The 13,266-nt window shown below is 40.4% G+C and overlaps 1 protein-coding gene across 1 annotated transcript in view; it reads left to right on the forward strand.

Moving 5' to 3' along the window:
- LOC103470631 (transmembrane protein 132C-like) overlaps nt 1-13,211 on the forward strand; it is a 160,593-nt gene extending 147,382 nt beyond the window's left edge. The window contains exons 6-7 of the mRNA XM_008419240.2: nt 221-429; nt 10,558-13,211. Of these exons, the coding sequence (XP_008417462.1) occupies nt 221-429; nt 10,558-10,864 (516 nt within the window). The 3' untranslated portion in view covers nt 10,865-13,211. The remainder of the gene's footprint in view (nt 1-220; nt 430-10,557) is intronic.
- The last annotated feature ends 55 nt before the right edge of the window (nt 13,212-13,266 follow it).

Here is a 13,266-nt window from a genome sequence, read left to right on the forward strand (position 1 = left end):
TGTTGGGAGGAATACTGCTGTATATCAGGGGAGAGCTCAGAGTAAACCCTGTAATAGAGCTACAGGGCAGAGCGTGTGTCGGGCACGGTGTGTGTTTTTCTGTAATTCGGTGTGTAGCTGCCCAGCGCGGCTGTCAGAGGAGCTCCACGGTAAAAGCCGCCTTTTTCTAATCCTTCCCTCTGTTCCTCTCCCTCCCCCGCCCCCCACTCGCCCTGCGCAGGTCTCCGACAGGTGCGACTACGTTTTTGTGAATGGCAAGGAGATGAAGGGCAAGGTGAAGATGATGGTGAATTTCACTTACGGATACCTCAGCGCTCAGCTGGAGCTCTGCGTGTGGATCCCTCGCCTCCCGCTCCAGATTGAGGTGTCGGACACGGAGCTGAGCCAGATCAAAGGCTGGAGGGTGCCCACCGCCGCAACGGGTCAGAGGTGAGGCTGGACCCGGGGCTTCGGGAATCAGCTCTGTCCTGCCTGATAAAGCATGTGAAAAGGACGGACTAATTCTGCCCACAAGTAGAGTCTTATTAGACCCTGTTTAAAAATCACCATTTATTTAAAGGGATAGTTTTTTAAAGTAACTATCCCTGCTGTTGGTAGAGTAACAGAGTAACATTGTTATTACAGATGTAATCGGTCATCTATGACATTTTTATACATATACATATTTTAATTTTGACACATGAACCTAGTTACCCTAGACTTAACACTGCATAAATGTAATATTAGTTTCAGGTTTTTGCTCTAAAATATTATCCCTATTTTTGTCTTTGGTTGATCTATTGCCTGAACTTTTAATCAGTTACTTAGAACAACTACTTTTCTCCAAACATTTTTTTCACAATACACTTTTGCATTTGTTAAGTATACGATAAAACTGAAACAACAATACTTAAAATGCTTCGAAAAACAAACAGTGCCACCATTATTACTTGTGTAATTGGAAAGTACCAAGACTGAGTAACTAGAAAAATCTATAAAGATTTTGGTTTGACTACACATTGATGTTGAAGGATTGCAACACTCATTGATTAATTTGACTTGTCACAACTGTTAAATTATAGAGGAAAACGAGCTAAAATTAGGTGGTTAATTACTGAGGCCTTCAGCAAAGTTGCAGGAGCCGTCCTGCAGTTGTTGCTTAATGTGTTTGATGGGCATGGTGGTGGTTTAATGGGCATGGTGGTGGTTTAATGGGCATGGTGGTGGTTGCCCAGTGGGTAAAATGAATGCTGAACATGTTCAGCCAGCACTACTGCAACATCCAGAAGTCTAAACTCCAGCTGTTACTACTCCGTGACGATCTGTGTTTTCTGTGTAGTTATTTTTGAGGTTTTTCTGTGTTTTAGTTCTGTTTCCCCTGTGAGTCTATGTCTTTCCTGTTGATTGCTCCCCACTGTGTCCAGTTCCCTGATTACCTTCCCTGTGTATTTAACCCCACCTGTTGTCTCTGTCCTTCGTCGGGTCCTTGTCATTTGTTCATCGTTCGTCTGTCTGTTTCCAGTGCTGCCTGTCAATCTGAGTTTGTTCCTGATTCTTTATTAAAAACATCATGTCATCATTACTACCTGGGTTTACCAGCGTCTTCCTCATCTTCAACCACCGCTCATCATGACACTCCCATTTGTATTTTTTGGAACAGTAAGAATTTTTCATGATCTCTTTCTGTGCATTACTTTAATAACATTAAACCAGCTTTATATTGATGTTCACACAGCAGCAGGAATATGTTTTATATATGAGCAGATTTCAGCCGATTTCTTGCCTTTCTAACACATTTTGCATGTGTTCAAGACTCGCTCACTTTGCAGTTCCACTTTGTTATCCATAATTTTGTGTGTGGACTAATTTGTACGTTGTCGATTTCTTGGGCCACTGCTGACATCAGGTGTGAATTTTATGCCACTGATCCCGTTAGAAAAATTTTAATTAAAAGATATGTTGGGGACAAATTTGTATTTCTTGCAAGCAATAAAAAATGTAGAATGGGGAAGAGCAGCTCCTTGTTGCTCTACAGCTGGAGAAAACTGGATTCCAGCCCTTTCTCTGCAATTTACTGTCTTACACCATCCAGATCCATTTAGTTTAGGTATTTTTGTTGTGTTTTTTTACAAAAATTGCAGCCCATGGCAAATGTAGTGACCTTCTGGTGTTACAGGAGACTTTTGGAAACTCTTACTCTTCTTTATAAGTAATGGGTGCTGCAGTGGCTGCAGCCGTCCCTCCCAGCTGCATTCGCAGCAGGAGACGTTCCCTCTTCTACACCCAGAATGCAAATGAAGCGTAGATGTGCAAAGCTGCCACTGGCTGATTTGTTGTTATTGTAAGATCCAAAGTAGACCATGACATTAAAAACCAAACCAGGCTTTAAAGGCCTTTCTAGCTTCATGTCTGTTTTGGGCATCCTGTGCCAGCCTTCAGCCCAGATAAAAGCAAACTACTGAAAACAAGGACACATCTGGAGATGTTTTATGGTCCCTTTTTTAAATCACTTCCATGATCGTATTCCGTTCTCCTACAGCCTTAATAATAGTTACAAGCAAATGAACAATTTCTGAAATGAAGTGTTTACCTCATTTTGGGATCTGATAGTTTCTCCAGCATCCCATTAAAAGTACATTGAACTGAAGGAATCTGTATGACAAAAATCTGAAGTTGTTAGCATTAAGAGAAGCTGCTACATTGATAGCTCCATCTTCAGGAGATCTTCTGTGCCGACCGCAGTCATGTTGTGTAACACCTTGACTAAGGGAAGTTGGGGGGGTCATGAACTGGACTACTGCGTGATTCTCATTGTACTGCAATAACTCTTTATAGTGTTTTTAGTATTCTTAGTCTAATACGAGCGTGGTTTGGGTCTGCATCTCCAAAATCCAAGCAAAACATTGAGCGTGATCCTGTTCTGTGGCTCCAAAAAACAGGCAAAATGTCCAGGAAAAGTTTGTAGCTCCAACTGGTTAGCTAAAATATAACAGTCCACAGCAGCATAGATCCAACCTCATCCATGAACGGCCGCCCACTAACTGCCAGTACCTAGCAGCGGGCACGTACACCTCCAGGGCCGTTCTCACCCCAGTCCATCACAGCCAATCAAATTGCTTAAACTTGATTTTGCTCTTGACTGACCAGTAAGGTAGAAACAAGTAAAACGATGTATTTACTGGCGGTGGTGAATAACAGTTATTAACAAACGCTACATTTACTGCGTGTCTTAAGTCAACCGAAAATACTTGCGTATTTTATTTAAGAAAATGTTTAAGGTGCGTAGGAGAAAAGAGTTATATATATAGCCTGAGGGGTTACATGAATTTCCCAGGTAACTAACTAACTAACTAACTAACTAACTAACTAACTAACTAACTAACTAACTAACTAACTAACACCCATATCTTGCGTGAATGTGTCACAGGTCCATTCTTCTGTTTTATTAAATTGTCTCCTGCTGTGCGATGATTCAAACTTGATAAGAACAAATTACAATGTCAGAAAAAAAAATAGATTTCAAGATTTCCACTCCGAACAATAACAGTAACATCTCTTGGTGATCTTGAAAGCTTATAATCAGAGGTGTTTGAGATGCGCTACTAGCCTGATGAACGGCTTTTGTTATGGCTGATTTGTTTGAATTCTGTCATTGAGAAAAATGAGATAATGACGACCGTGTTGACGAGCAACTCTTCGGAGTTGGCTCTCTTTCCCTCACTTCAGTCCCCCCTGCCAGTTCTTAGTTGATCGCAAAATGGCTGACATGTGCAGTCCGGTTTGTCATTATTGTTAGCTCATGGTGGCCTGCCATTGCGTCTCTTAGTTGTCAGTAGGACAGCACATTATTAGAGCTGTCTCGAGGTCAGCCCCTCTCTCCTGAGGCCTCATCACAAGCGGCGCCTTCTGCCAGCGCTGCCATGTGTTGCCACTCTGCAGCTGCAGGAATCCATCACCCTACCTGCAGTAATTACATCTGGAAATGCGTCGAAGTTGGACTCGGAGTCATCCCACGCGCCACTGTGTCTCCTCTAATTATCCTTGGCCCCCTCTTATTTTGAGTGACAGAGGTACAGCGTTCAGCTAATCTCGTGGCTTGTCGAGTGTGTTGCTGTTCCAGCTGCGTGTCGGCGTGCACGCCTCCGTCAGCGGTGGGGACAGCTGATGCGGGTTGTCATCGTTTGGCTCCGGCAGCATCGCTGACGGCTTCCGAGAGCTTTGTCGTCCCCGTGTCCTGCAGTCGTCTTTGTTTATCAGGGGAGAACAGGCATGACCTTGAATGGTGCCTCGGTGGCTGTCGGTAAGAATGTGCACTGGCCCGCCGTCCGCAAGCCCAGGAGGAACTAAGCCAATGAATGACAATAACAAGTGGCTTAGTGCTCCCCGACCAGTTGGGCTTGGAAATTGTGGCCATGCTGGGGCAGGCAGGCAGCAGAGAAATATAAAAAAAAAGAGTAAAAAATGGAAAGAGGCATCTGGCTTGTTAGTGGGATAGCTGCAGAGGTACTACTGACTCGGTTTTTGACTGACTCTGCCTGCACAGCTCACTTCTTCACTGCTTAAGCTCTGCCAAAAGAGCGACAAGATAAGCCTGCACAGACAGAGGAACTAAGTGTAGGCAGAGTACCGGGGCATGCATGACTACTTTAACACTCCGCTCCAGATATATTCATTCAGAATTAGTTTCCCTCATTTTTTTTAGCTATTAAAACATTCTCTTTCATACATCTTTTAACAGACCGGATTGGAAGCTCTACAATAAAATAAAAAAACTGATTCCCCCATTTCTGGATATATAAGAAATGACTCTGCTGTATAAAAAAAATCAAAAAGAAACAAATGTCTAATGACCGTTTTATTAACTGCAACTAGAAAGAGCGTTACAAGAAAATAACTGTCACAATACAAAAATTAGGTGAGTGGATGGGTATAACTGTGAGGGTTTGAGTTTTCTGTGTGTTTATCTTGGTTTCTGTGTCATTTGAGTCGCCTCTTGTCCCGTCTGCCCCTTGATTGATCCCAGCTGTGTCTCCTTCTCCTGATTACCCTCTGTGTATTTAATCCCACCTGTGTGTATTTAATCCCACCTGTATCTCGTGTTCCTCGTCTATCCAGTCATTTGTTTGTGTCTCATGTCTCTGCATTTGTTCCAGTTGCTACCTGTTTTTGAGCTCCTAGCCTTCTGCTCACTTGTGCTGCCTGGACTTTGTATTCTCGTCATTTCATCATTGAATCCATCATCGTTTTCTCTACTGCCTGGGTCCACTGCGTTTACCTCACCTCCTACAGCCGCATATCATGACAATAAGATTTGATTGTGTGTTCAATGACTTTGTGTTTTTATGATGTAAAGCGCTTTGAAATGTCTTGATGCTGAAAGGTGCTATACAAATGAAATTTGACTGATTGATCGAACATTTAACATGCATAACATGGGGGTGGGGGGACGACAGACTTTCTCAATCACAAGACCAATATATGTTTTGTTGTTTTTTTAACTCGCTTCCTTGGGAATCAATAAAGATCAAATAATATATTATTTTTTTAAAAGCATTAACACTGCTTATTCTTGTCCAAACAACCTTCGCCGTTGTAGCAGACGACAAAATGCAGGAAAAGCAGCAGCACACACTTCGCAGGAGACAAGACCAAAACAGGCACGACACATAAATATGCAGCATCTCCTTTGAAGTCAGGAGTTGACTTGGAAGTAAATGAAGTGGAAAAAAATATTGCTTTGAGAGGCAGGTTGTTCTCGGGCACGGAGCGGTATTTGTTTATTAGATTAACCTTAGATTTGATTTTCAAGGCGGTTGCACAAACGTTGGCTCGGATTTATACCATGGATAAAAACAGACGGACTTCTCCGATGGCTTACCTGCTCCTGAATTCAACAGTGTTGGTCATCTGTTAAACATATTTATCTGTGTTTGTATTAAGATGCGTATGCAAATGAAAATGTGGTTATTATGTTACACCATAATATCAGTGCTGGCAGTTCAGTTGCCAGTAGGTCACTATGGAAAAGAAGCTATTTTTCTTAAAAACGGTCAAAAGACACAAAATATTGTAAAAGCAAGTTTTTGCCACTGACAGAATTTTTCTGTTCTATTTTTGCTTTATTACATTTAAATGTTGTATATCACCAAATAATACAAGACAAAGTCAACAAGAGTAATACAAAGCACAATTTTCAAAATGCTATTTAATTTATTGAGAAAAAGCTAAATCATCAAGTTTTGTTAAGGAAGTTAGTAAATGTCATTCCTGACACACAGACCTGGCTACTTTCATTTCTGTACAAACTGTCTGGAAACGTAAAGCTGGAGTTTCATGTTTTGGACTGGCCCAAACTGACTCCTAAATCATAAATTATTTGGTAAGGTATGCTCACCTTACATAATTTGGAGTTCGTTGAAAAAGATGAATGGCCAAAATATGTGTGGGGGAAAAAAACCCCAGAATGCCAGAAATTATCAAAAAGGATTTTATTGCTTTTATGTCATTTATTCATTTATACACATTAACAAATTCACAAGAATGCTTCAGTAGCTTGAACGAAACACGCCAATCTGTTTTCAATAGTTGGGAAACTTCCACAACCAGGAACGCAGTCTATTATTTATGCACTAGATAAAGACAAGAAGAGTTTCTAAAAGATCAAGGCATAGATATTTTGTAAGGTTGCATTATTTTAGACTTTTCTTTCTATTTGTTCCTTTTTTTTTCTTCTGTTTTGTCATGATTTGATGTTAACTAGACTGAATGAAACTTCTGTGGACTTATCAGGCTTTCGCACCTTTTCAGTCCGAGGTGAACTTGTGTAGCTAATATTTGCAGCAAATTTAAACTTACAGGAAAAAAAAAAAACATTTAAAAATTTTAAAAGTACCTAAAAAAATACATTTAATCTTGTTTTAATATCACAATATTGCCACAGTGTGGTGGTTCTCATCACAGTCTTTCCTAAACATGCTACAGATTTCAATCGTTTCTGCTGTGACTCCATTGGAGACCACTTGTGATGATGCCATGAATCCTGAACATATATAGAGAGCTTCTTCCTGGTCCCACAGCGTCCATTTCCAGCATCTATTTTTCGGTTATTGGCTGCCATTCGCTTGCATGTGAAATCAGTCCTGCCAGCAAAGCTTTTAAGCTCTTAACTTCAAATCTCTCTGTACTCTTGGCTTTTCTGTGGCGCTTGCAGCTAACATCTTTATTCCCGTGGCTTAGCAGTCAGTCAGATTTCCTGGGGGATTCCGACAGAAAGAGACAAGCAGAGCGGATAATCGCGAGAAAAAACAGTTTAAGAGATTAATTTCTTTTCTTCTCCACGTTATTGCGATCGCAACCTCTGCTGGCGTGTATGAGAAAGGGACCAATGCAGATGATTGGAAGAAAATGTGAACGTAAGTCACAGTATACATATATGATTAATAGTTGTGCCGACGTAGCTCTTTTTCGTCTGCAAGCAGCCCAGCTGTGCATCAGTGGAAGACGGGGATGGCTGTAACAGCATTTATTCTCCCTGATCAACAATTTAGGAGCTGCTTTCTCAACACCTCACAGTGCTTCATTCTGTGATTTTTTTTTATTTTTTATTTTTTTTAACAAAGGTGTTTGCTGAAGCAATATACAGAAAAGCAGTTATGGGCAAAATCTAATTATATTGCAACCATTTAAACCTAGTTTGTCAAACTCAAGGCAATTTTCCCGGAGCGAACGAGTTGTGCCTCTGTTGGCTGATTTGTTGCCTAAAGTAATAAAATTAGATTTGCAGGCAACAGAGCAATCAGGGAGGCTATTAAGTAAAGCAGTAAGGAGGTGTAAGCACATTTAGGATTCAGAGCGGACGCTTCAAAACGGTGACGGAGAGGCTCGGAGAAAGAAAGACGGCGGCCATTCAAAGGATGGAGCATATCTTGCAAGTTTGATCAGCAGCATTTCATAATGACTCGTTTTTTAAACGGCTCTTTATGACATACTCCAGTCGCCGTGTGTTGCACTTAGCTCGGTTAAGCAAGGGAGGCTGCTGAAATGGGCACATAAAATTTATTCAGGGAAATTAATGCCAGATTGTTTTGTTGTTGTTTTTTCCCCCTGGTCTTTAAAATGGCTGTAGCAGCTTGAGTGACTGTATTATATTGGTTGAATTCATCTATCAGTTTTAGGTGCAAAAAAATAAAAAAAGTCGTAAATATGAAACAAATTAGAGTCCACCGTTTAATTCTTTTTCAAGGACCAAAATATACTTTTTTGACTAAAAGTGTTTGGAGATTTACCCCAACATCTCTTACTGGGTTATGGTGGTACGTTTTATCGTATGAAGAAACGTCTTCTTGCTGAAATATGGAAGTATTGTCACTTTATTTTAACATTATTTAAACTTTATTATTTTTAACTGGGAAAGTTATTTCCATATACAAATTACAAAAAGATAAATCAGTTTTTCAAAAGAGATATATTTGCATCCAGATGATCCTGTTTTTTGCAGCACGTTACTTACACATGAACTAATTATTGTTTGCTTTAATGATTCCCAGCATGCTTATAATCACTTCCTCTAATCCTCAAATCTAACGAAACATTCAATCAATTAGCAGAAAAGAAGCATAAATAAATACAGCAACATTGCCAAGCACCAAAAGGAGAAAAAAATATATACTGTATGTTTGCCTCCACAAATTACAAGGTTATCAAAGTTTAGTTTATATGACATGTTGACTGAAAACTATGGACAAGAAAACAATCATGTAACTTCTCAAAGTGTAATATTACTCAAAGAATGATGAATCAAACCCAGCAGAGTGATTAATGCATAGCAAAAGGAAGCTCAATGGTGTTGCTTCTTATTTAAATCACGAAAGCTAGAAAATGACTTTATTAAATGACTTTAATAATGTTCTACAGGTTATCACCTCTATGTGAACGCCTCCCCGTAAAAAATAAATAAATAAGGATTAGATTGTTTGTAGCATTGACATAAGTTTAACTTGCAACACTACAATTGCATGGTAGCAAAATGCGAAATTACTAAAATTTTAAAATTTCCTCTGATTAATAATTGTGCACATCCAGTCTCTGAGCTGTGAGCTTCATGTGAAACTCGGTCCATGCAAGCTGCCAATTAGGAGCACCTTAATCATGTCTTATCAAATCAGCTTAATGTGACAACTTTTATTACTCTCTTTTTTTCAATTTACCAGCCATTTGTTTCGACTTCAGCAATTCGCTGTTCATATAAGCAGTAATAGCACAGATTTTTACCTTTTAAATCTGTCAAGTGGCTTTTATTTGATAGTTAATGACAGGAAAGTGGGTAATGAGAGAAGGGGAAAGACATGCAGCAAAGGTCGCCAAGGCCGGGAATCGAACCTGCGACAGCTGCGTCGAGGACTAAGGCCTCCATATGTGGGTTGTGCTTAACCCCTACGTCGCCACAGCACACCTTTACCTTTTTTTTTTTTTTTTTTCTTGTATCAACATCATTTCCTCCGGCTGAATGCCTTGGCAAGCAAATGCATTTTTGAAATATTTATTTATAAACTGTAAAAAAAAAAAAGGTGTGTTTTTACTCTACATGTCCATCTGTGTTGGGTTGGATGGACTCAGACGTCTGTGCAGCTATTTTCAGATCTCTCCAGAGGGGCCAAACCAGACACCAGCCTGGACTCTGGTTTGGCCCCAATCTGAGGTCAACAGCGCTAAGTTGCAAATTGAATTGTATTCAGTTCAACACAATTCAACTCAAAGAACTATATTTGTCCCTCAGGGGCAATTTCAAGGCCCCTTAGTAGTGCAAATGGACTCCGAACTTAAAGCTCGGACAACAGAATTCATAAAATTCACACATACTAATATATAAATTTAAGCACCATTAGGTAATAAGTGCATTGTGATTTATTATTAGTCTACAGCCACGATCACATCATCTTGCAGTTTGTTTACATATGTTTGTGCTTTCAACAACTTAAAATTGTTGCATTTTGAAAATGAACACAAAGAGTTGCCGATTGTAATATTAAAAGTTTGTTGGCCTCAATGTTGGAGCGGATCTATGACTAAATAATAATCGAAACGGAAGCTGAACTGGCGGTGAAAGCGAACATGTGGCACCGTTCATGCACTTTCTCTCGTATGGCAGCCATTAAACCTCCAGGTTTCCCTCTGAAGCCCCGACTGTAACGGTGAGAGTCGAGTCGGTTTAAAGAAGTTGGGGCTCACCCTCTGCGCTGAATTACTTTTACAGCTCAGAACTTCAGCAACCTTTGAAGTGAAAATAACTGCTTTGGCAGTGAAAAAATATAAAGTGTTTCTGGAGGTTCTTCAGATCTTTTTTTTTTTTCTTTTAAAGTGCATCGTGGATGTAGTTGAAGTTCTGCCAGAAGTCCCTGGTCTACTTTGATTGTCAACCTGTTCATGGAGTCCAACTAGTTCATTATTGGTCAGGTTGTTGGTTTTGATGCGTTGCGGTGAGATGTGGACGGTGTTACTATCTCTGGGGCTAAGAAGTGAGTCCTAACCCACGTGTTCATGTTGCTACAGCAGTAATTTTTAACCTTATCTTCTTGTCAGAGCCGCATGGGACATCGAGGACGAGGACGACGAGGACAGGCGGGGACGGAGCTGCACTCTGCAGTACCAACATGCTATGGTCAAAGTCCTGACCCACTTTGTAGCCGAGCCAGCCGAGGCGCGAGGTCAGACCGCCTTCATGCTGGGCTCTGACTGGCAGGTGGACATCACAGAGCTGGTAGGGGACTTCCTGAAGGTAGAAGACCCCCATATAGCAAAGCTGCTTGACAGAAGGATCCTGGCTGGACAAGACCCAGGAATGACCACTATCCAGGTAATATCTCACAAAAAAATTAAAAATAAATAAATAAATGTGTTGTAACAGAAAAAATCTCTAATTTGTGTGAATATTTTGGGTCAGTTTACTGGACAACTTTGTTCACCAAAATTGATTTATTTTTGTTAGCAAAATAAACATAAATACAGAACTTTGAAAAGGTATTTACCCCTCATGTACGTTCACATTTCGTCAGATTACCACCTCCCTTTCTTCATTGTATTTTGATAGATTTCATGTGATTAACATAAAATACTACATCGTAGTAAAGTGGAATGACAATGATACATGGTTGCCTTTGTTGCTGCTGCAAGTCTTTAGTCTGCTCCATCTTTTCACATCTAGAAACCATAGAAATCCCATAAAACCCACAGCAGTGGCTGTCATTAAACCATTCAAAAACCTGTGATGCCTTTAAAGAACAACTTGGGTTTTTTTTATTGAGATAAAATTACAAAGAGGTGAGTACTGAAGCTGCTACTGTTGTACAACACAAATGAATGCCACACCTCTCTGCCAAGCTTTATTTTCACTCTTCTTCACAAATAAATTATTCTTTTTTTTTTTGGTATGTCACTCAGTCCCAATAAAAACACTGATGTTTACAGTTGTAACGTGACGAAAAGTTCAACGAGTATGAAGACTTCTGCGAGGAACTTGAGGACAAAATAGAAACTCCTTCCTGTTATCATGAAATAATAGAGTATAATATAGTTATCAAAAAAGAGGGGTTTTTTTCTTCCTTTTCCCATAATCAGAACCAGAGGGCTGACTCCATTGTTCACCTTCTTGGCTTTTTGCAAATTTATTAAGCATTCCAATGTAATCTTTGTTTTTTGCACATATGGACACTTTTCCCACAATGAGGCCTTATCTCTGCTGAACATGTAATGCACTCCTTATCAAACAGGGTCCAGCACTTGTGATTCTTATCCTTTTGTTTTTACACCACAAGCTACAAACAGTAAGGCTCTAAGTTTGCACTCAGCCGGGAAATAAAAACGGTCGTGTAAAATCCTTTGGGCGTAGTTGTGCTAGAGAAAGATTAACGTACGAGTAATGTCCTGATGGAACAGGAACACATTGTTTATTGCAAAGGCAATACAAGTCGGGAAGACCATTGCTGGTATTTGATCGGTGTGTTCTTTTTGTCCAGAGCGGACAGGTGCTCAGCCGTGAGTTGGCCTTTTTGGGCCTGTCAGCTCTTCACTCTGACCGAGTGAATCTCAACCTCCTAATGACATCAGCAAAACAATAAAAAAAGCAGAATCTTCTTCTTGGCGTTGTGGAGGGCAGACATGTGTTCACCTCTACAAACTCTCTCGCAGACTCAGAACACAAGCACGGACCTGAGAGCGTGATGAACGCAAAGGTCTGACAGCTGCGATTACCTTTGACAGTCCGCGTGTCACCTGATACACGAGGAGACACTGGCACGCAGATGCATGCACAGGACGACGGTCACAGCTCGGGGTCCAGCTTTCGTTCTTACACTCCCTGCTTTTGTACTCGGCTGAAATCTCTCTCTTTGTTGTTTAAGGAGAAGGAAGTTTTGTCAGACAACAGTAGACTGATCTCATTGGGTGAGTCGCCCAGCTGGAGAAACAAAACGGCATTTTTGAGAATTGCTCTGCATTAAGTTTGACACTTTTTATGCAAGATTAACCTATGGAAGAAGGAAACATTTTTCTAAACCACATGCAACTCAGAGCAATCCATTTTCTTGCAACTTATTCACAGCCTGTCAATCAAGCAATATAGGTGACAGTGAATATGTGCCGAGATTTTCCCATGATCAGCTTTTCAAATGAATCGCTCTCTTTCTGCGCCGTGCCTTGTTCGTCGTACTGTTTACGTCTCTCGGGGAAGACTTAGTGATTACAGGGGAGATGCAGAGGGGAAAAAAAGGAATTAAAGTGCTGGAAGTGCATCCATTGTTGTTGATGATCCACCTTTATGGGCTAGTCAATCGTTTCTTGAAAACGTTACGTGAGTAGGTGCATTTGGCTCTCCTGTTCCATGAAAAGTATGTTTGTTTGATGCTCTGAGCATTATGATGCGGAGGCTATATGGGCTTTTTTTTTCTCTAGGGAGGGGGATATTAATGGAAATAAGGATAACCTGATGATGTCTAAAAGTTAGAAGATTGGCCAGCTATGAGGGAGCAGCTGCTGAGAAGGTCTCGACATGTGCTGTTCTTCACAAAGACTTCTCATCCAAATACTTGCTGTGTAGCCCAAAAACATGAGGAAATCAGGTTTTTTAAATAATGATCAACTGACCATCAGGTAACAAAATGTAAATGATCTATGATTTCCTCCAAATTAGCCAAATTGATCTATAGTTGAACCATGCTGAACATAATGAAGCAGCTCAAGTAATGAAGAATCCATTGGACTTCTCCAAAGAGAAGTCCAGTTTCATCTTATATA

Source organism: Poecilia reticulata, linkage group LG9 (assembly GCF_000633615.1).
Source record: "Poecilia reticulata strain Guanapo linkage group LG9, Guppy_female_1.0+MT, whole genome shotgun sequence".
Classification (NCBI taxonomy): domain Eukaryota; kingdom Metazoa; phylum Chordata; class Actinopteri; order Cyprinodontiformes; family Poeciliidae; genus Poecilia; species Poecilia reticulata.